The sequence below is a fragment of the Propithecus coquereli genome, unplaced genomic scaffold (assembly GCF_000956105.1).
Source record: "Propithecus coquereli isolate 6110/MARCELLA unplaced genomic scaffold, Pcoq_1.0 Scaffold571, whole genome shotgun sequence".
In the NCBI taxonomy this organism is placed as follows: Eukaryota; Metazoa; Chordata; class Mammalia; order Primates; family Indriidae; genus Propithecus; species Propithecus coquereli.
The window spans coordinates 115,123-136,326 of NW_012151630.1; the positions used below are offsets into that span (position 1 = coordinate 115,123).

The window sequence follows — 21,204 nt, forward strand, 5'->3', positions numbered from 1 at the left end:
CGTACGTGTGGTCTCACCACGGGCCCTAGAAGACACCGGTCCATCTTCCTGAACTTCTAGAAACATGACAACTGCCTCTCTCCTAGTCACAGCTGCACTGGGCTCTAACCAGACAAGGCCACAGACTCAGCCCTGCAGCCAGTGTTGTCCACGCAGTGGGAGAAACCACAGGGACAAAGAAATAAATCCAGCCTGCGCTCTAGACACTCCCAGTAAACTCACGGCCGTCCTCCCTGCGGTGCCTCCAACACGTGACGCAGAGCCCAGGACACCAGTAAACATGCGTTGATGGATGAGGGGTACAGACACCCCCTGGCTCTGCCGTGGGATGTGGGACAGCACCGTGGTCTCCGAATTGGAGCCCCAGTGTGGTCAAAGGCCGGTCGAGGATGTCAGAAACACGGGTTCGAGGCAACAATCATGTCCATGTTGGAAACGGGTCGGAGACGTTGAGCCCCTGCGGCGTCGCTGACGACGTGTTTCTGGACAAGTGGATACCAGTGTTTCGTTCGATAATTTTCTCTAACAGCATTTACTGTTCACCCTCTAAAACCAAATGAGCAATCAGAAGGGGAGGAGGGCAGACTCCTATGGTGCTGAACAGATTTCAACTTCTTTTAGAATATTCTCGACTATTCCAGTTTTTGAGCCCCAGCTCTTCTCCCTGGCGCGCTTGCAGGCGGGCTCCCCAGCCGGGGTGTGTGGGAATATTGCACAGTCCACTCCCGCAACGCATGGGCAGCTCTGGACCCCATAAAATATTCATCCACTTGAACACATTTGCACCCTGCTGTCGATGTAGACAGATTCATATGGAGCATCAGGAAATGGCCATTTTAATGGCAAATGCTTCCCTCGAACCTCTCTTTCCACTAAAACATTTTCTTTAAAATTATTTTCATAAGAAAGATTACAATTTCAACATTAGCTGCTAATCCCCTTTCATTTAAAACTCTGCTGATAAAATTCTTTGCTTGTCATTCAAATAGTAAGGAATAATTATAGATTTGAGGCTTCCATCTCTGGCTTCATTAATGGTAAATTGCATGGAAGTCTGAAGCCTAAGTCAGCTTTGATACATCTCAAAATGCAATTTCCATAGCTTCCCTCGGCTATGTACAATTAATTACACAGTTAATAAGGGAAATATGTTAATGAAAGGAACATTATTCATCCAGCCACCTGCCTTTACCAAATATCTTTTGTGTGTTTTTCTTCTTCTTGTAATTTTAGTCTACAGACAGTTAAAAAAACTGATAATGTGGTGATTTTAAATGCCAGTCTGCAGCTACTTCGAATAAAACAAGTCTAAAGAAAAATTAATTCAATCGTATGATATTTCTACTGATTTCTGCCTTTTAAAAGTTTAAAATACATACTCGTGGTATGTTAAACTCCTGAAATAGCCATTTACAGAATGAAAAAATACCGTCAAGGGGTCTTACTGACGCCCATGACGTGCAGCGGTCATCTTCACAGATAAAAGGAAAACACCGGAAAACCTGGAAGGTGAAGAGATAAACCGCAACCCTTCTACAGAAACAGACCGAACTCTCCCAGTTCTCCCATCCGTTGAAAACCTCCCCGCTTAGCAGTAATTAAACGTCTCACTCCGTGTGGATAATCAGTTAGACGGTGGGTAGTTGAACACAGAAACCGATGTCAGCCTCACAAAGAAAGTGCCTCCCAAGGCTTTGGCGAGGGGCAGACATCAAGACAGCATAAGCAGAGAAAGGGACCTGTCTGGCTAAAACCACACTTGTGTTTAATTTTCATAAATTACTTGGACATTATGAAAGGATGTACTGGCAAATCCTTCTTTTACAACAAATTTTTATCAATATAAATCGATACATATTCTTTATCAAAAGGGAAAAGAATTTGATTTCAGCCTCAAACATGCCCCTTTGACGTATCAAATACAGTTTAAGTCGTGAGTATTTAAAATTTCCATTAATGTCCAAAATTCAGTTGAAACCCAACCGTGGATCCCAAACAGTTCACAGGGAAGACAGGGTCAAGAGGAAAAAAAAGCTTCATGAAAATGCAATTCTAAGATAATCAAGGCTGAAAAGGTCTTCTCATACGCTAACAAATTCTAGGAGAAGAACAGTCTGTGGAACGGACGACACCCACCGCCGTCCCGCTCTGGGTGCTGCGAGGGCCGCACAGGCGGAGGCTGTGGGGGAGGCCAGGGTGACTGTCACCTGCTGGGCAGTGCTGGCTTCTCTACGATCCCTTTGGACGCGGCTCTGGTGACCATCCCCGCATTTGTGCAGCAGCAGACCCGTCTGTTCGGGCGGCCGCCCGCCCACCCCTCCCAACTTGGTGGTCTCCTGCGAGGCCCGAGGGACAGATTCTCTCAAAGCTCCGACACCTTCGCCGCCACCCGACTGACAAGAAAAGGCCCAGAGGAGACGATTCCTGCTCGAGCGCTGACGGCAGAGGCTCGAGCGGGGAAGCCTTTCAGGGAGGGAGGAGGAGGGACGGTTGCCGGGCAACACGGGCGGCTTCTCCTCCCGACACAGCGGCGGGTCTTTCCGAGCAGCGCCCTTCCGTGTCCCGTGCAGGGACGGGATCATGCGGGTTTCTGATAGAGTCTTTAGGAAGAGTAAAGAATTCTGGCAAGCGTGGTGAAGGTTACCTGGGAGAGCAGCACAGACGTGAGTTTTTCTCCCCCACAGCAGATGAGAAACGCCGGATCCCATAACACCTTGTCAGACGATATTCGCAGCAGTTCTAAAAGTGCTCACTGAAAGCAGCATGTTTTGATTTTTGACCTCCTAAAACCCGCAGGCTACATGTCATGAGCAGTAATACGAGGATGGTGAAACAGAAATGGCGCCAGAATACTGGAAAAGCTCACACCAGACTCAAAAATTTATCTTCGACTCTTCAGCAACCCAACTTGCTGGCAAGGTGTGAAGCCTGCAGGTCCCTGCCTGTCTCCTCCACCTTCGACTCCCCACGCGCAGTGCAGCGGCCCAGTGCTGGTGGGGAGAGAAGGAACATTAGGATTTATCAGTCGACCACAATCACCGAGAGGTGGCTGGTGACCGTGCCTCCTCCACTTAGCTCGCAGCAGCGAAGAGGGCTGGCATGCCCAAAATAGCTTCACTTTCTGGGATGCAAAGTCAGAGATGAGACTCTCAAATATGTTTCCAATCTTTTGCCTGCTCAGCTGCCAACATATCGCGGACGGGCCACATCACATGCTCAGGTGCGTCCTCAAGGTGGACGGGTGGCACAGGTGGACCATCAGGGGTCATTCTTCTTGCTCTTGGCTTCGAGCACAACACAGCCCTGGAGCTTCGAGCCTGGCCCTCCCACAGCTGCCTTTGTCGTCATGGCAACACGCATGCCACCTGGAATTCCCTGCTGTCACTGGCGATCGCAGTCAGGGGTCACTCCTGCCCACCCTACCTGGCCTGAGGCCCCTGTTCGCACACCCCCCGCCCCCCGCCGACGGCTCCCTCTGGACCAGGCAGACCCCCCCTCGCCTGCGCGCAGGAAGGCTAAGGGTGGTTGCGGCCTGTCCTTTGGTTCCAGACGGCCACCTAGAAGACGTCTGTCTTTGTCATGCAGAGCACAGGGGCTGGTTCTTAGACGCAATTGTCAGTGTGACGTGAAATCGAGTGGCAATACAGCGTCTGCACTGTGTTCCCTTTGTTTAAGTCGCAGTGATTCTATGTTCCCAGCAGTATGAGAACGAGGTGACCTGGTGTCTCCCCCGCAGACATCTAGAAATGCTGTCCACGCGGCATGGTCGGATTTTTCACAAAATTAAGGGAAACCCCCGGAGTCCAGATGAAGAGGCAGGGAAACCAGAGGGCCCTGTGGCCGGAAGCTTCTCAGGTCCTGGAGGGAGGGCAGGGCAGCTCGGTTTCCTACAGCTCACCAGGGTCTCGGGGTTTCTGTCCACGCGGGGCCGTAAAGGAAAGCCCTTCCCTGTAGGAGGTGGTGCGTTGGGCCCGAGACCCCCACATAAAGCAGGACGCTGTCACTGAGAGTGTGCTCCGGTCACGGGAAGCTCGTCTCTCTGCACACGGACTCGGAATGGGAAGACATTTGAACCACGGGCCTCGTCTAGGACTGAGGCTCAAGTTACTAACACGAGAGGTGAGTGCTCTGGGGCCCTAAAGGTAAGGAACGGACGTAAAGATGGCCCTGGTTCACGGACAGCTGGGAGTGTCTGCAACGGTGCTCTGCAAACCTCTCTTGAGGTCGACGCCCTCAGCAAAGCGCTGCACAGAACTCTAAGGGCCAAAGCTCCACCGATGGAGAGTCCGAAACCTGAAATTACAGAACCCGGCAGACAACGAACCACCACGAGCAAATCAGCAAACACATCAAAGGGCAGAATTAGACCCAGGAAAACGTGATAAAAGTACGAGACAGAAACAATCACAGAATGCATTTATACTGAATGGTTGAAGGTATTACAGTAGGAGTCGGCAACACAAGAAAAGAACAACACAGCAGGCGGGTTTGAGAAAGAACAACACAGCACAACTGTGAGTGAGTCATAGATACGACGGATGGAGTGAATGCTAGATCAGATACTGCTGAAGAGAAACGCCGCGCATGGGAAGGCGGGTCTGAGGAAATTCCCTGCAAGGCAGGCCGGGGCAGAGGGCGGCGGTGTGGAGGAGATTTGGGAGACGCGGCAGTGGGAAGGTCTAACTCACTGCTACTAGAGGGGAGGATGGAAGAGTCACATTTAAATTGTAAATGGTTTTAATTAGACAGGATTGACGGAAGACAGGACTTCTCAGATTCGGGAATCAAAGTAGGGCTGGGACAAAAATAAAAATAAAATAAGTCCGCACAAAGACAAGGCACAAGGAAATCCCAGAACGGTAAAGATGTAGCAACCGGGAAGAAAGCGCAGACAACGCAGAGGACCCACAAGGGAACCACAAGTAGACCAGCGACGGCGCTCTCGGCAGCAGCGGTGCCAGGACAAGGGGAGAAAGACAACGAGAATCTGATCCCTAGTTAGACTATTACGCAAGTGAGAGCTAATCAAAGACGTTTCTGACAAAGACTAGGAAACTCTCCCACTAAAAGACTAAAAACCAGACATATTTCAGGAGGAAAAGAGGCTATTTTGCCCAAAATGAAGAACTGAGAAGTGAAGGGGGAGCAACGTCCAGTAAAACGTGAGTTGATGTGAACAAAAGCCGACTATGAAAACCACCAACAGGAACGGTCGACATGAGGATACAAGATGAGAGGAGCGGAGTACTGGCAGCAATGTTGACAGAGGGAGGCAGCTGAGGTCAGTGTCCAGGTTTCTGGGCTCACTGAGAGGAGAGCAGAGACGGCAACGCCAACACTTGTTAAGTCAAGTACGGTCGTTAAAATCATCGGGGTAATTACTAAAATGAACAGCTTAACTGGTCGGGGAAAGAGGGAGGAAGGAAACACAGCGATTCCCACAAAGGGGAGGAGAGGATCGAAGCAAAACAGGAAACCACACAGAACGCGGGGTCCGCGTGCAGCACAGAGTGAGAGGTGGGCAGGCTAAACACTGCACAACTGATAGATCACACTTTTTTAGAAAAACTTACTTTAACAAAACGGTTACAACCATTTTATTTTCCGTAACACCTGACGTCTGGCATCTATAACAAAGACGTCCTTGCAAACCTGCGCCTCACGGCCACGGGCTTCCCACCGAGTGCACCGAAACCTGTCTTTGCGGCAGCTCCGCCACGGGGGTTTCGTCGCCAGTCGCGTTTTGTGGACGGGGGACTGAAGTTCGCGAGTTTACCGCCGACCCAGGTGTCGTGCTGGCGGCGCCCTCGCTCTGGGACCATCCTCTCACAGTCCCACAACCCCCGGCTCTGAGCTCCACTGCCGTGTGGCCGCAGAAGAGAAAACACCTGGGAAAAGTGGCCACGACGCCGTCTCGGGCTTGTGCGTCCTGAATGCTCCCGCCGTCTGCGAACGTGCACGAGAGTGGATAAATGAATGCGACTTTCTGGGTTCGGGAAACCACGGCGGTTACAGGTGGAGTCCAGCACGACCCCCGCACGCTGCCCCACATCCGGCTTGAGTTCCCGGCGGTCAGGGCCGTGCTGACTTCCTGCTCCTCCAGCACAAAGTGCGTCCTGTGGCTCACCTGGGGCCCTGGCAGGCTGTGGCGCTGCCGCTCTGTCTCCCACCGGCCCCCGTGGCCGCCACGGAGGTCAAGACCTTGCGTCAGAAGCCACCTCGGCCCGACCCCTCCCTGCAGTGCCTCTGACCCCCAGGCCCCGTGAAGGACAAAGTCTTCTGGCAAACGAACTCTGCTTGGCACTTGGAGACGTCTGGTGTGTCTCCATCTGTCACCCCTTTTGCCCCTAATTGACCGTAAGCTTCTTAGGGGCAAGACCCACACCTGCTCCACGCAGAGCACTTGTGTGACCTGCGTCTGAGAGCCGCGCTAAGAACACGCAGGAGGGCAGAGCCCAGCTCACGCCTGTGCACTCATGAATCGCTTGTGGAACTGTGTGATCACGTCAGCTTCACACGAGCACACGGACAGTCGGGTGATTCCGTCCTGGGCCCCGAGGAGCACTGCTCTCGTCGAGTCCCTTCGACACCATCCCTAAATCCACAGATGCCGGGGTCGCCCAGTGGCCCAGGAGCACGGCCTGTGGGCTGGGCCCACCCCTGAGGCTTCCTTGGTTCATGCGTGGCCTGTCGTGGTCCCAGCTCCGGCACTTGGAACCATCGCCGAACCACAGAAGCTTCCAGACACTCCTGCAGGCCCAGTTCCACCTGCTTCCTCTCCTAACCATCGTTTCACGGACGGCTCAGCTACCAAACTGGTGTCTGACCATTCAGCTCAATTCAGCGAATGTTAGTTGGGGGCTTGATTTTACCTGCTGTGTGTTGCCCAATCTGCCCCCTACAAGAAGGTCCGCCAAGCAAGGAGATGGTAGAGAAGAAATGATTTCCCGAGAGGGGCTCCAGGTGGGCGGCCGACCTCTAAACAAGCCACCGCCACGGCTGGGGATCAGTGTGTCACCGGTGGGTGCGTTTTTCTAGCCCTTGTTTCTCCTGCAGACTGTCGGGACCACCCCACCCTCTCTGAGCCCAGACGTCCGATCGAACCAGCTTATAAACACGGACAGACAGCCCCCGACTTAACAGGGTCCGATGTGGGACTTTTCAACTCGACAGGGCACAGGTGACAGGCATTCAGGCGCCCCTTGACTTACGAAAGGACATGTTTTGTAGGTTGAAAATATTGCAGGTCAAAAATGCACTTTCGACTTAATAACATTTTCAACCTACAATGAGTTTCTCGGGGCCTCACCCCGTCGGCAGCCGAGAGGCACCTGCGACACCAAAGACGCCACAAACGCTGCTCACAAGCCCCGGCCGCTGGGCGCCCCGTGGCTGTCGTGGTTGCTCACATTTGGGTCACAGAATTTTATCTTTAAACATGAGGTGATCGAGGCAGAAACGACAATGTGCTGAAAACCCCAAGAGACTGAGAAATAAAGCACCAACATTGTTCTGGTGTTTGCAACAGCAAATGAGACTTTTTGAAATAAAAGGGCAAATCCCTCCCCTTCCCACCAAAAACGTAAGCTGCTCCCCACCCCCACGAAGGCCCAACGACTGCGATGACACCCGTTGTCTCGCGTCACACCCAACAATCCACAAAGTGCGGCCAGAGGAGGAGCCAGGTGCGCAGGCGAAGGATGGCGGCCGCGGCCCGCTCACCGCCGCGCGGGGCAGAGTGCGCCCGCATGCCCAGGCGTCCCGGGGGAAATCTGAGAGGTGGTCGCAGTGATTGCTCCCGAATTGAGCACCTGTGCCTGCCGGGGCCACCGCCTCGAGCAGCCGCTGTGCCCTCACCTGCGCCGATGCCACCCGGGCAGGCCCCTCCCCTCCCCCTCCACGGAAGCCCCCGCGTGCCCTGGGCTTGCACGGAGCAGGCGCCATGGGTGAGCTGCCGGCCGGGACTTCGCTGTGTCAGCAGTGCTCTCGGCGCCTCCTCCCATGGCTCTGTCCGCGGGGACGTCTCCACCCGCAGCAGCCAACACGGGCGGCTGAGGCCGGGCTCCGGCCGGGGACGGGAGCTGTGCCTCAGACGCGGTGGCGTCGCAAGTGGCAGGTAAAAGGCAGCGCCGGACGCAGCGTGAGCGCCCGGCCAGGACAGCTGCCAGCCCCTCGCAGCGCGAACCGCACGCTTAGCAGGCCCAGTGTGTGGGCGACCAGACGGAGCCCGCCGCCCAGGCTGTGGGGAAGGTGGGGCCTGTCCCTGGCTTTCAGCTGCCAGCGTCAGTCCTTGTCATGGGCTGAATTGTGTCCCCAAATCCGTATGCTGAACCCCCAACCCCAGGACGCAAGCTCATTTGTAGACAGGCACTGAAGAGGCGATTAAGTTAAAATGAGGCCATCAGGGCAGGACCCGCATCCCGCCCGGCCGTGTCCCGAGGAGAGAAGCGCCAGGGACGGTCCCGCAGGAGCAGGCCCCTGAGGTCGCGGGAGAGACAGCGCCAAGCCAAGCACAGAGGCCTCAGGGGTCCCACCCTGCCTGGCCCAGTCCTGGCCGCGGAGCTGGGAGGGACACGCTTCTGCTGCGAGCCCGTCCGAGGTACGTTGGTGCGCAGCCGTGCAGACCAGGGGCCGCCCCTTCCCTGACGTCAGCGGCACGTCGTCTTCACAGATTGCCCTGAGCCACGGCACTCGCCGCTCTCACACACGGAACACGCGTGCTGGCGACGCGGAGCCCGAGTGCCCTCCCGCGGGTCACGCCCGTCGTCAGCCTGACGGGACTTCTCAGAGCTCTGCCCTGTTCGCTCCTCCTGAAACTTCGCCCCAGGCGGGGACGGCCCTGGCCCCCATCGTGTGCACGGTAACGACAGCGCAGAGGGCACGGGTGAGGTCACCGTGACAGCATCGGCGCCGGTGGCTGGCTGTGCAGGAGCAGGACTCTCATCCAACAGGCTGCAGGGGTGGGGGTTGCAGCCCACCGGGGACACTTCCGGAACCACCCTTGGGCGGAACCATGAACGGCCCCCAAACACGTGAAACATGCTCAACCTCACGGAAGAGAAACGTAAATTAAACCGTTTGGAAACAGCCCTTCGCACGTGCCGGTGGCGAAGCTCAAAGGCTGGGAGACCCGAGGGACACAGGCGCTGTCTCTGCACGGCTGCTGGGACGGTCAGCCGCCACATGCTTGGCAGGACACGCGGCAACAACCACCCACGGGGGGACCCCGACGACTCGGGACCCCGCTCCTAAAACGCAGACCCCCCTCGCTCTCACACGCTGGTGGTCTGCAGTGGCCGAGGTTTGAAAATCACCTGCACTGCCCCTAACAGGAAACAGCAGACGATGGATAACAGGAGAACCAGCTGTGGGGATGGAGGGACAGCCACACCCCCGCACAGAACCGCCTCCTCCACGCAGTGCGCCGCAAGCAGAGCGGGTCTGTACGTGTGGCGCTGTCCACGCGTCACGGGAAGGAGGCAGCAGCTGGCCCCGGGTGGCAGCTGGGTGTCTGCGCTGCTGCCTTTGGCCAGGGCAGAATCGCCACAACGTTTTCATTAAGCACAGACAGAGCAGACGCTGTCCCGGAACTTGGGCTGTGGGACTCACCCTCCTCTCAGTATGGGACAAAGAAAACTATAAATTTAGAAAGCTGCTTTTTAGAAAAGGACAGGATTTGAGGGCTGGAAACTGCCGTCCGGTTAGAGGCTGCCAGGTGAATGCCTTCCATTCCAGCACGGAGGGTGCCTCAAACCCCAGGCGGCTGAGTGAGGTCCTCGCTGGCCGCCGACTGGACCAACCATGTGCCGGGCGCTCACGGGCACCGCATGGCATTGTCCTGCCCGGTCACCTGGCCCCCCGGCCCAGCCCGTGGTCCTCCTGCACAAGATGCCCCTAGCTGGCGCTGGCCGACACCTGGCCAGTGTGGGTCTCAGTGACAAGACTAAGTCACAGAAATATCAATCAGGAGCGACAGCCACGGAGGTGGTGTAGACGAAGGAGGCTCTGGAAAGTCCACCCAAGTGAGTTAGGATGTTAGGACGGATGTGCCGGGTTTGAGCCCTGCCGGAGACTATGGCAGCCACTGGGCGGTCAGACCCACCCGGCCCGACCTGAGCTCCCACGGACGTCCGTGCTGCTCTTCATCGGGATCCGCAGGCCAACGCCAGAAGTGCTGAGGTCTCCAGAGCCAGTGGTTCTCACATCTGGCCACTCCTCTCACCCCAGCTCGGTCACCCCGACCCGGCTTCCTCCTCTGGGGGCTCTTGGCGGGCTCAGGACACCCAGCCCGGAGGCCTGGCAGCAGGGAAAGGCTCCCTGCGGCTGCTGCTGGAGAAAGACGCCCCCAACAAGGGACTTGCCAAGAGAGCAGGTTACATCCCACCCGCATGCCGGAAGGGTGGTCCCGAGAGCCGTTCCACCCTGGGAATGCCTGTTACCTAAGGATCCGGCAGAATTCCAAGAGGAACAGCATCCAAGAAAAAGACTCCCTCTAACTGTAAGCCATGAAAGGAGGCATCGTCCAGACACGAACAGCAACGACGTCACTGTGTGTCTGCAAACACGTGTCCTGTGTGCAGGGGAAGAGCTGCCACCCTGGCCCGATTCGACTATCAGGCCTCAAGGACGCCTCGGTCGGCGACAGCCCATCAGGACGGCAGCTCAGCCAGAGTTAAACTCTTGGCGGCCCAGTTCCCTTCATCCCCAGAGCGCAACCATCTGCGCCATCAGCCGTGAATGAACAGCGGAATGGGAACCATCTAGAAACACAAGGTGCGGAGTCTGGAGATGAAGAGCTGCGGCCAGGGAAGTGTCCTGCCTGAGGCCACTGGGGCCCATTTTGCTGCAGCCTCCGGGAAGCCTTCCAGGTAAGCACCTCGTTACACTATCGCTAAGCGTGAATCAGGATAAGCCAACGAGTCGGGCGGGATAAATGTCGGAAGAGAGAGTCATCAGTGCAAGTGCCCAAGTCAAAAAGCGAACAGCCCTCGGCGGGGGCGGCAACCAAGAGGGCCGGCGTTCGGAGAGCGGCCAGAGCCCTGCGGCCCAGGGCAGCTTCGTGGCATCCGTCCGTCTCCAGCATGGACGTGCACGGGCTCCACTGCTGTGGGCCTGCGGCAAACGCCACAGGGGAATCCAGGAGGGAAGGGTGAAGTTCATCAACCTTGTGTTTTCTGTGACTATGGAAAGCTTCGGCCGCCTTTTGTACATCGTAACTTGTTGTTTTTCACGTATTTGCGTGAGTGCTCTCAGATTAACTGTCTCCCCTCACGACAGCTCCTCCCTCGCTGGGCTCCTAGGACAGTGGCCGCCAGGTGAACGCCGGGAGACGCGCGCATGTCAACACCGCGCCTTCCGAGAATCGAGGGAGGGCCAGGGCCGCAGTCCGTATCACTATCGCCAACATGCACGAAGGTGCATTTTTTACAAGTATTTATTCGGTGCCATTTTCCTGAATTAATCCTATACTCTTCAGGTCTAACGGAGAAAGCATTAAGCCAACTTCTTTCTTAACATTCCCGAATTCCAAAGAACGCTCCCCAGCTAGTACTGGCTGCGCCAACATGTGTCCTCGTGGTGCGCTGCAGGAGGGGCCCTGTCCACGCACGCGTGTCTGTGTGCGCTTTTACGCCAGGATTCACGACGGACTCACGTGTAATTAGTGACCCTCGGGGCAGTCACGCCGTTCTCCACAGACCCACACACATCACGAACATGGCACTCTTCAGGCAGCAAAGGTGATGCAGAAACAGATCTTTGGAAAAACGCACTCAGTGACGATTCTTTACCCCACGGAAGGATGCGAGAGAGTTTCCCGAGGGGCCGTGTCCCTCATACGTTTAAAATACTAACTTTTGTTGGTAAAAGCTCCACAGTCGCTTTAACGACACCACTTGCTTTGCAGAGTTCCGAACCTCGCCCCGCCACGCCGCAGACACTCCTGCAGAGACCGCGAGGTTCCCGACCAGAGTCCCCCTCCCCACGGCTGCTCCGCCTCCCATGTGTACCTGGAGCCGAGACTCCCCCTCTTCACGCGGCCAGCCCGGCCCTGCGCACCCCTTCCTGGGCTCGCCCTTCCCTCCGCACCTGGGCTGCCTGCGTGCCGGGGCAAGCAACATTGCGGGGTGGTTTTCCCTGCAGATGAGGCCTGTTTCTCCTTGGTTCCATTGAAAGAAAACCGGAATTTTTAGAAAGCACTTTCTAAGAAAATGAGGTAAAGCAAAACAACAAACAAAACCAAAGCACAGAAACAGAGAGGGCGGAGTGCGCAGAACTTGGGCCGAGCCCGGCTGCCCGGATCCCGGAAGGCGAAGGCTGAGCCTGGCGCCAACTCTTGACCGCGAGCCTCTCCTTCATGGGTGAACTCCTCTGTGGGCGAACGGCGTTGGGGGGGCCTGGGGACGGGCATCTCTAGTGCTCATCCGCGTCTGTCCTCCGGGACCCTCCTCACGGCGGGAAGACGGGGGCTGGGCCCGCCCAGGCACACGTGGGCAGACAGCGCTGCTTGCATTGGGCCCGGAGCCTGCACTCGGTCTCTGGGCCCGACCACTCGCTGCCCTGGGCGTGGGAGAGCGGGCGAGGGGCCCGAGGGAGCAGCGGGCTGTTGCCCTCCTGTGTGTTTCCGTCTCTCCCGCTGCAGGCTCTGGGTCCTTGGGACACGTGCTCCCTGACCGCGCTCTGGCTCTTCTTGTTCCGCTGCCGGGACGCTTGGACCAGGCAATTCAGTCCCTCCCTGCAGTTGCGGTCTCACCATGCTGCCTCCCGTCTCCCAGGAGACCCCTCCTTCCGCGCGAAGCCTCCCCGGCCGCCTGTCTCCTTCGCTGCTCCCCCAGAGGCATCTTCACTGCTGAGTTCTGAAATCACAGCTCTCTGCACCGACGGCAACGAAGCCCTGTGAGGGGCACAGGGGCCGCGGCCCTGCCAGCCCTCCCTGCCGGAGCCTGCGCCTCAGGGAAATATGCCGGCTGGGGTGTCCCGGGCTGAGCAGCCTCCAAATCGCTGTTCTCTGCTGAGGGGCTCCAGGTCTGCGCGCTGCCACAGGTCTCGGGCAGTCAGCGTGTTCACGGTGACCTGGCCGACCCCTCCCCACTCTGCGGGACAGTCCCTGCCGCCACCCTGGGGTTCAAATGTAATTAGCTTTCGCTGTTTCATGGCACCTTTCTGTTCAAATGTCACATTCCGCCCCGTCCTGCACGGAAGGCAGCTAAACATCGGGAACGTCAGTGCCTGGGGCTTACCGGGACTTGGCATGATCCATGTGACGGTCCTGACTCCTTGCCACGTGGCTCGGCGAGACGGTCGTGTTCGCTGTCTGATAAACACGGGCGTTTCTGCTCGGTGCGTCAGGTGACTGAGCACCACGGAATCACCTTCCTTGCAGCTCTAAGGAGCGGAAAGGTCGTTCACCCCGCGTGTTCCCGTGGCACCGACATGAGCAGGCCTTCTGCAGCCCGTGCTGGGGAGGGCAGGAGCACCCCCGCTGCACGCGACCCTGCCCTAACCCAGACGCGCTCGTGTGGCCTTGCCCGTGGGAACAGGCCTGGAGTTTCTGAGCCAATGGGATGAGTCATTTTACCTGCGTTTAGAGGGCGAGAATTTTGGCAAGAACGCGGACCGCGTGTACAGGCCTCTCGGCTCCTGCGCTGAGGAAGTGCTGAGATGAGACACCACGTGGCGGGGGTCCTGGAACCCTCCGCAAACTTAGGTCAAAAGAAAGAAACTCAGAACCGCTGAGAGGAGAAGACACGCGGAGGTCGGGGCACAAGCAGGTCTACCTGGCACACGGACCCCGCAATCCCCACGTCTCTGCACGTTCACCCAACGCCTGCCGGCAGCTGCCCACACGCCTGAGTCAGGGAAACTCTCCTGGCAGCATTCACGTTCCCAAAAGCATCGGCTACTGAGAAAGACCCAGCCCCCTCGAGTTGACCACGTGTGCGTGGCGTCCAGGGGGTGGCCGCACCCACACTTGGGGTCAGGCGTGATCCCAGGCCTCACACTGCAGCGGGGCACGGTGGGGAGCGTGCATCTGGAAGCACCCGTGGCAGACGCCGTGCAATCCAACGTCTCCTATCAGACCGAGCCGTTCTCGTGGTTTAGAGACTTCGATTGAAAGTGACCACTGAACTTGCTGCCATCACACACACGAATGGCAAAACTCAGCTCTGTATGAACAATCCAGTCTTCTCATGCACCGACAGGGCTTAAGACATCATCGACACCTAACTCAAGTGTCTTGAAATACGAAAATATCAGAATACAAGAGCTCGCTAAACAGACCTCCCTCTGCTAACTCGTCAGGTGAGCGCGTGCATCTGGTCCGCCGTGTTTGACCTGACACCGAATCTCATCACGAATCTGGACTTATGGTCTAGGTTCCTTTATAAAAAGGACAAATGTCAAAAGCTTCTCTGGAAAGTCGATCTGCAGTAAGAACCGCGATTCGAGTGGCGAAGTTCTGTCCAGTCGAGGACGGAGGGCAAGCAGGAGGAGCCCAGCGCGCTCCCTAAACGAGCGACATGCTGTCTGCGCCTGAGCGTGGGAACCTGGGCGTCTCCACCCGTCCACAGGGCTGGACGCGGGAGCGTGTCGCAGGCAGTCTGGGCTCGGGCCCGGCCCCGGCCTGGGAGGGAGGGAAGCAGAGGAGGGTCCCGTTTCCAGCGCAGACCAGGGATGCTGACCTGGGCTCTGTCTCCAGTTCTCTGGGAGGCGGCTGCCGCGTGCGTCCGTCTGCAGAGCGTCTGCCCGGAGCAGGGCTGGGATCGCACGTGTCCTGCACGACAGCCTGGCACGTCCCGGCTTGATCTCCGGGCTCTGCAACGAGGCTTTTTAGTGAAAATATTGGTTTTCCAGCTTCTTCGGGTCTAATCCCACCAGTCTAGATTGTGATTAGTTGGGTAGAAAACGTTTCCAAAAACACGCATGTTTGATGCCTCACAGGGTCCTCTCAAGACGTGAACCGCCGTGAGAATGCGGCCCCAGCCCCTGCGCGGCAGCTGCGCCCGCCAAGCAGCAGAAACAGGTCCCGCCTCTTACCCACGGGAGGCCTCATGTCCCACTTTGAGTTTCGGCTCCCACAGTCGCGGCATGGGAGACACCGTGGCGGGAAGGTCCAGGACCTTCTGCGTGGCAAACACCTCTCCAGAAAAACCCAGACATTAATGACGGGTCGAGAGGAGGGGCCTGGCCCCCCATCTGTGTCACCTGAGGGCACACTGTCTGTGGAAAGGCGCGTCACTGCAGAGAAGGCGGCTGCGGCCTCGTCACCGTGTGTCTGTGCTGGCACCGCCAGAAACGCCCCTGTGAGGACTGAACCCCGAGACCGCACACCTCAGCCCTGTAGCTACAGGCAGCAGGTGAGTGACATTTGTCCCCCAAACAATGCTCGGTGAGCTGGGAGCTGGGGTGGGGGAAGGGTTAGGAGTCCAGGGGCCAGACACAGCAGTGCACACAGTAGGCACTAACCGATGTGCGTTCTCACCACTGAAAACGAAAGAGCCGGGGCCCAGCCTCACGTGGGATGAGACGCGTGTGGGGCCCTGTGCTCCAGGCAGAGGGGGGAAAGGATCCGTGAGTGAACGCTCTTGCGCACCCAGATGAAGGGGTCACTGCCTGTCCTGCGGCCACCGGGCTCAGGAAACGCGGTAAGACCGGGGTGGCGGGAGTCGGGGAGGCGCCCGCGTCGGGGGAAGGCAGTGCCATGAGCCGCGGGCCTTACCAGGATCATGTGGCCGGTGGAGATGTCCATGTTGGGCTGGACGGGCTCCTCGGACCAGGACGAGGTGCTGCTCCGCGCGGAAGGGCTAGGCATGGGCCCGTCGCTGAACTGGGACGAGACGCTGTTGACACGAGACACGTGCGGGCCCTCGGGGCGGTCCGGCGGCCGCACGGCCATGCGCTGGCGGCACAGCTCCTGGAGGAGGCAGAGGCAGGAGTTAGCAGCATCGGGGAGGCCCGCGGGCTGGGCCCACAGTGCCCGTGTGGCGTCACCCGTCTCATCCTAAGACCCCTGGTTCAGATGCACGACGCCTTGAGTGGACGCACCCAGGCACGGTGCCCTGCAGGTGCTTCACCCTCACGCGGGAGAGGGGATGGCCTGGCCTGGCACACGGAGCAGAGCCAGTCCTCAGAGCATGAACACACACACGCACACGCAGACCACATACACAGACACGCACAGACACATCCCCCCACACACACATTCCTTCCACACATGGCGCAGGCACACACTCCCCCGCCCCCTGCACACATCACACACCCTACAGATTCAAGAAAGGGGCCAGTGGATCCCGCTGTGCTGTCAAAATGGAATATTCTAGAGTAATGCAGCAGGTGGACCTCTCAGCTGCGTTTTCCTTCTCATTAGACTAGCAGCCGCTTGAGGGGAGGGGACCTTACACTGTCAACCGAACAGAGAAACTGAACCACGACCTGGGTGCTGGGAGGAAAACCCTCCTGTTGTGTTTCTTTCTCTTCCCAGAACACGTCCCCGAGGCCCACGCAAAACAACGAGCAGAATCACACGTAGAGAGGACAGAACAGGGAGCCGGACTTTCCTGTCGAGTGGACCACCAAGGGCTAAAGTTTATGGATTTATTATTCGCTTTAGTTTTACAGATTCAGGCGGTACAAGTGCAGTTTCACTACGTGACCACGTTTCGTGGCAGTGCAGGCTGGGCGTGCAGAGCACCCGTCACCCCCACGGTGAGCGTCGTACCTGCCGCGTGGTTCCCCCTCCCCCGCCAGCCCCAGCGTCTCCCGCCCCACTCACACGTCCACGTGTGCACTGCTCGGCCCCCACCTGCGAGTGCAAACACGGTGTCTGGCCTTCTGGCATATTTCACTGAAGACAACGGCCCCCTCCACGTTGCTGCCAAGACCCGTACGAGGTGCCATCTCACACCAGTCAGAGGGGCTGTTACCAAAAAGTCGGGAACAGCGGGTGTTGGCGAGGATGCAGAGAGAAGGGAGCGCTTACGCACCGTGGGTGGGAATGTAAATTAGTGCAGCCTCCGTGCACAACGGTGGAGATTCCTCAGAGTGCTAAGAGCAGACCTGCCGTCTGATCCGGCGACCCCACTGCTGGGTGTCCATGCAAAGGGAAGGAAATCGGTTTACAGAGAAGACACCTGCACTTGCACGTCTATCGCAGCACAACTCACAACTGCAGAGATGTGAATCAACCCCCATGTCCGTCACCGTGTGAGGGGATGAAGAACACGTGGCGTGTGTGCCGCGCGGCGCTGCTCGGCCAGGAAAGGGCTCTGGATTGCAGGAAGATCCCAACACGACATGCTACTGACTCCAAGTGTGTTCGGCCGGATCGTCCACCTGTCTTCCGCAGGCGATGTTCAAAGGTACCATGCTGCCTGGCCGTGGTGCGACCCGCTGCAGCCCGGACCGCCACGTGGCTTCGGATATGCGGCTTAGGTCCTCGGGACTGGCCACCAACTTTCCCTTGCCAGGCTCACCCTGGATGGTCCCAGCACATGGGACTAAGGGAACACCTCCCTGGAAGAATTCCAGCAGTGATGAGTCAGTGAATTCCATCCTCTGCCCAGTGAAAACACAACCCTAACCCGAGTCATCAAAATACGACGATACCAAGAAAAAGTTTACAAGAGAATCTGAGCCCAACAGAAGAGTTAAAAACGCATCACAGCCAAAGCTTTGCCGCGCCTCGTGGTTCCTGCACTCCCCGTTCGCGAGGCCACACCACCCACCTGCCCAGCGGGGTTGCATCAGAGGCCCCTCCGCTCCACGCAGCAGCTGAAGATCATGAGACGTGTCCACGTTTTCACGCTCCCTGGCCCCCGGGCTACCCTTTTTCTTGGCTTTAAAGATCTTCCCAAAGCCACTGACACCACACGGAAGCCGCTTCCTCTCCACTCAGCTCTCGCGGACGCACAAGCCAGGTTCTGGGCTCTCTTCTCCAGGGTTTGCTGACAAGCGGGTTAGACGCGGTGCCCTGGGACGGGGCCCCTGGCTGGAGCCCTCCGTCACCCTCAGCCCCTGAAGGGAAGTGGTGACGGAGGATTATCGTGGCACCGGGAGGGGGCAAAGAGGAAAAGGTGGACGTGGGGGCCGCCGTGGCGATAAGAGGCGTGTGACGCGGGGAGAACCACACCTGCAGTTCTACTTCCTTCTGCCCACGTACTCCAAAAACACACTGGCTTACAGATCGTTTTTAAACAATGAGTTGGTTTTAAAAAAAACACCCAAGTTTTCTCAGAATCTCAAAACCAAAGCAAAACAAACAGGAAGCAGCGCATGCATCAGGGATCATTTTAACAAGGTGGATGGCGCCAGCCCCAGCGCACGGCCCATTTACTTCCCGCTGCACACATGGAACGTTGCCTGATCTGGGGCAAAAGCAAACCAAGAAACGTCTCTGCGGTAACTTCTGTGGCTTAACGCAGTTTCTCCAGAAAAACGGTGAGTCCTGACCAAAGTATGAGACCTGTGGGAACCCAGACTTGTGCTCCAGGCATGAGATGCTCGGGGAAAGAACTGAAATGTTTGGGATTTATTCACTAAAAAATGAAAAATCAGCACAGCCACATGACTATCCTGTGAGTAAGAACACAGAGGAATTACAACAAAACCTGGATTTCTCCTCTCCCCACCCCCACGGAGAGCGCACCAATCGAGGCTCAGTCCTAGACCAAGGTCCCCGCTTGACCACAAACTTCTATTTTTTTTTTCAATTTAATTTTTTTCCACCTGGACCCCATGGCAAAGGACCCCGAACTTTATGTGAACTTGGGCAAATCATTCAAGGTCTCTAAGGCTGATTTTTTCACGTCAGAACAGACGTAACAGAGCATCGCTGCGCAGGTCAGAAGGGCTGCTGTCCGTGAGGCGCTTCACGCGGTGCTCGCTGCAGGGGAAGCCCCGAAACGTGAGTCAGCAACGGCGCAGAAGCATCGCTGCCACAGGGATCGGAGCAGTTCTGAATCCCGAGGGATTCCCGAGTCAAGATGTTTCTGAAGAAACCACAGAACCCTAGCGCTGCACTTGCGACCGAGCGTCCGCTCAGACCTCCAAGACCGTGGAAGACCCCAGCTGGCCAGAGGGCGGCCAGGACAGCACGTCCGGGGTCGGCTCCGGCCAGCCCTGCAGCTCTCGCCCCCGCGTCCTGTTGCCACTGGTGGTGCCAAGACTCCTTGCAGGTCCTCATGTTTCCAAAAAGGAGGAGGCTGAGATAAACATCCAAAGTAACTCAGTCCCTGCTCTGCCCAGCAGACAGGAAGGCCCGGTGCCTGCGGTCTCCCCCGTGCAGAGGAGAAAACGCTGCCACAGGAGACGTGTGTCCCCACCGCCCAGGCCACCGGCTCTGTGGACTGAGGACTCGCCCACCGGGGCAGGCCCTCTGGCTGCGCTGGGCACTCGGTTCTAAGTGACGGCCACCAAGTTTCCGCACAGCAAACGACGCGGACAAGCACTGAGTGGGGGGACGAGGCCAGACTTTCCCTGTAGGTGGGGTTAGGGTGGTGCGGGGGCAGGGCCTGGGTCCATGGGTCCCTGGGACCGAGGCCCCCGCATGCCCCACTGAACCTGGACAAACCAGAGGTGCGTCGCATCCCCACGCAGGGGCACCCCAAGGCACGCCGGCTGCGCGGTAGCTGCGCCCCCCTGGAGCTACACGTTCCGGTGTGTAAAGGCTCTTGGGGGAGCCAGCCACACGGGAGAGTCCGAACCTCCACAAACTACCGGATCCACGGAGCGCCAGGCTAGCCACGGCGCCAGGACAGACCCCCCAGAACCTGGGACCCCGGAAACGCTTCTTCAGAGGAGCTTAGGTAGGATGAGGACAGGACGCAGACGTCACCTGGGTTCTTTTCCGTGACTTCCAGACACCCACTCACAGGTCCCCAGCGCTGGGGTCAGAGCGCCTGGTTTCCAGTCTGGGCTTCGGCCCCACTGAGTGCGTGACTTGGGCGAAGTGCTCAGTCTCCCGTGCCTCAGTTTCCTCATCTGAAGGACGGTGCTAACAGGACCCGTTTCATGACTGCCGGGAAGATTAAATTAGATACTACGCTTGGAACGAGCCTTCAGAACTGCACCTGCCACGTGCCGGGTGACTGTCAGCTGTGATCACTGTTATTATTATCATCTATTCGGCCTCTGGTCACCTCTCGCTTCCTGTGTCAGCACCTGCCGCGTGCCAGGCAAGACCCACAGGGCCCTGGCTTCCCAGCGCTCACAGGGCACCGGAGCTGGGCCTGGGGATGGCAGCAGTGATGGTGACAGTGTGTGTTGGGATTTCAGGGCCGTGTTGCCAGGGGCCACAGGAGGGGACCCTCCCTGGACTCATGGTCAGGGGAGCTTTGCGGAGGAGGGCGCCGGGCACCAGCCCAAGGCTGGTGGCTGCTCCCTGGAGGGAGCGGCGCGTGCGACGGTGGGTGGTGGGTGGGTGGGCGGTGGGAGCAGCGTGGCCTGGAGGTGCTGAGGACCCCCAGGGGGAGCGACAGCTGGGAGGGGCCCTCGCCACGTCATCCTGGCCTGCGTCGCGGCAATAATCCCGCCGTACGTCTTCATTCCAACTGCCTCAGTGATGGGCGCGTTAGTGGAAGTGTCCTTCTCGGGAATACGACGTACCAGGTCACCTGTCTAGTTGGAAATACTTTCAGTGACGTGGTTTCTTGTCACGTGGGGAAAACGTTGCCATCCACAGCCCGCCTGCCCCGACTGCGGCCACAGAGCGTTTGTTCACTTACAAGGTGACGTCTCGCTGCAACCCGGCTGCTGCACGTCAGTGTGGTTTGGTGCCTGACACTTTCATGGGGCCAACTGAGGAGTCCAACGCTCCAAACCGCATCTCACGACGTCGCGAAGCATCTGCTTAGCCATGTCCCGCCTGGCTGGAAAGCCGCCTTCTGAAGTCCACGCCCTACCCTGGACCACAACCACCAGCCGGCAGAAGTAGCCGGGCTTGGTGCGGCCTCCACCACCCCGACACCAGCAGGTCACTTTGTTCTCTTGCCTCATTGTCCTGATCTGAGAAATGGAACCAGCAATGCCCTGGCCCCTCTCCCCCCAGTGACGTTGTCCCACGAGTCGCACAAAAACGTAAACTGTGAAGAGACGACGATGACAAAGTTGCAAGTGGGATTCAGGATTGTGGCCCTGCTGAGAACCACCCCACTCGGACGCTTCCCTTGAGGACAGATGCGAGAAAGCCGTGTCTGCCTGCCCGTGACG

The 21,204-nt window shown here is 57.8% G+C and overlaps 1 protein-coding gene across 1 annotated transcript in view; it reads right to left on the reverse strand.

The window, feature by feature from the left end:
- Positions 1-21,204, reverse strand: part of PTPRN2 (protein tyrosine phosphatase, receptor type, N polypeptide 2) — a 500,467-nt gene that overhangs the window by 67,561 nt on the left and 411,702 nt on the right. The window contains exon 13 of the mRNA XM_012658102.1: positions 15,719-15,913. Within this exon, the coding sequence (XP_012513556.1) occupies positions 15,719-15,913 (195 nt within the window). The remainder of the gene's footprint in view (positions 1-15,718; positions 15,914-21,204) is intronic.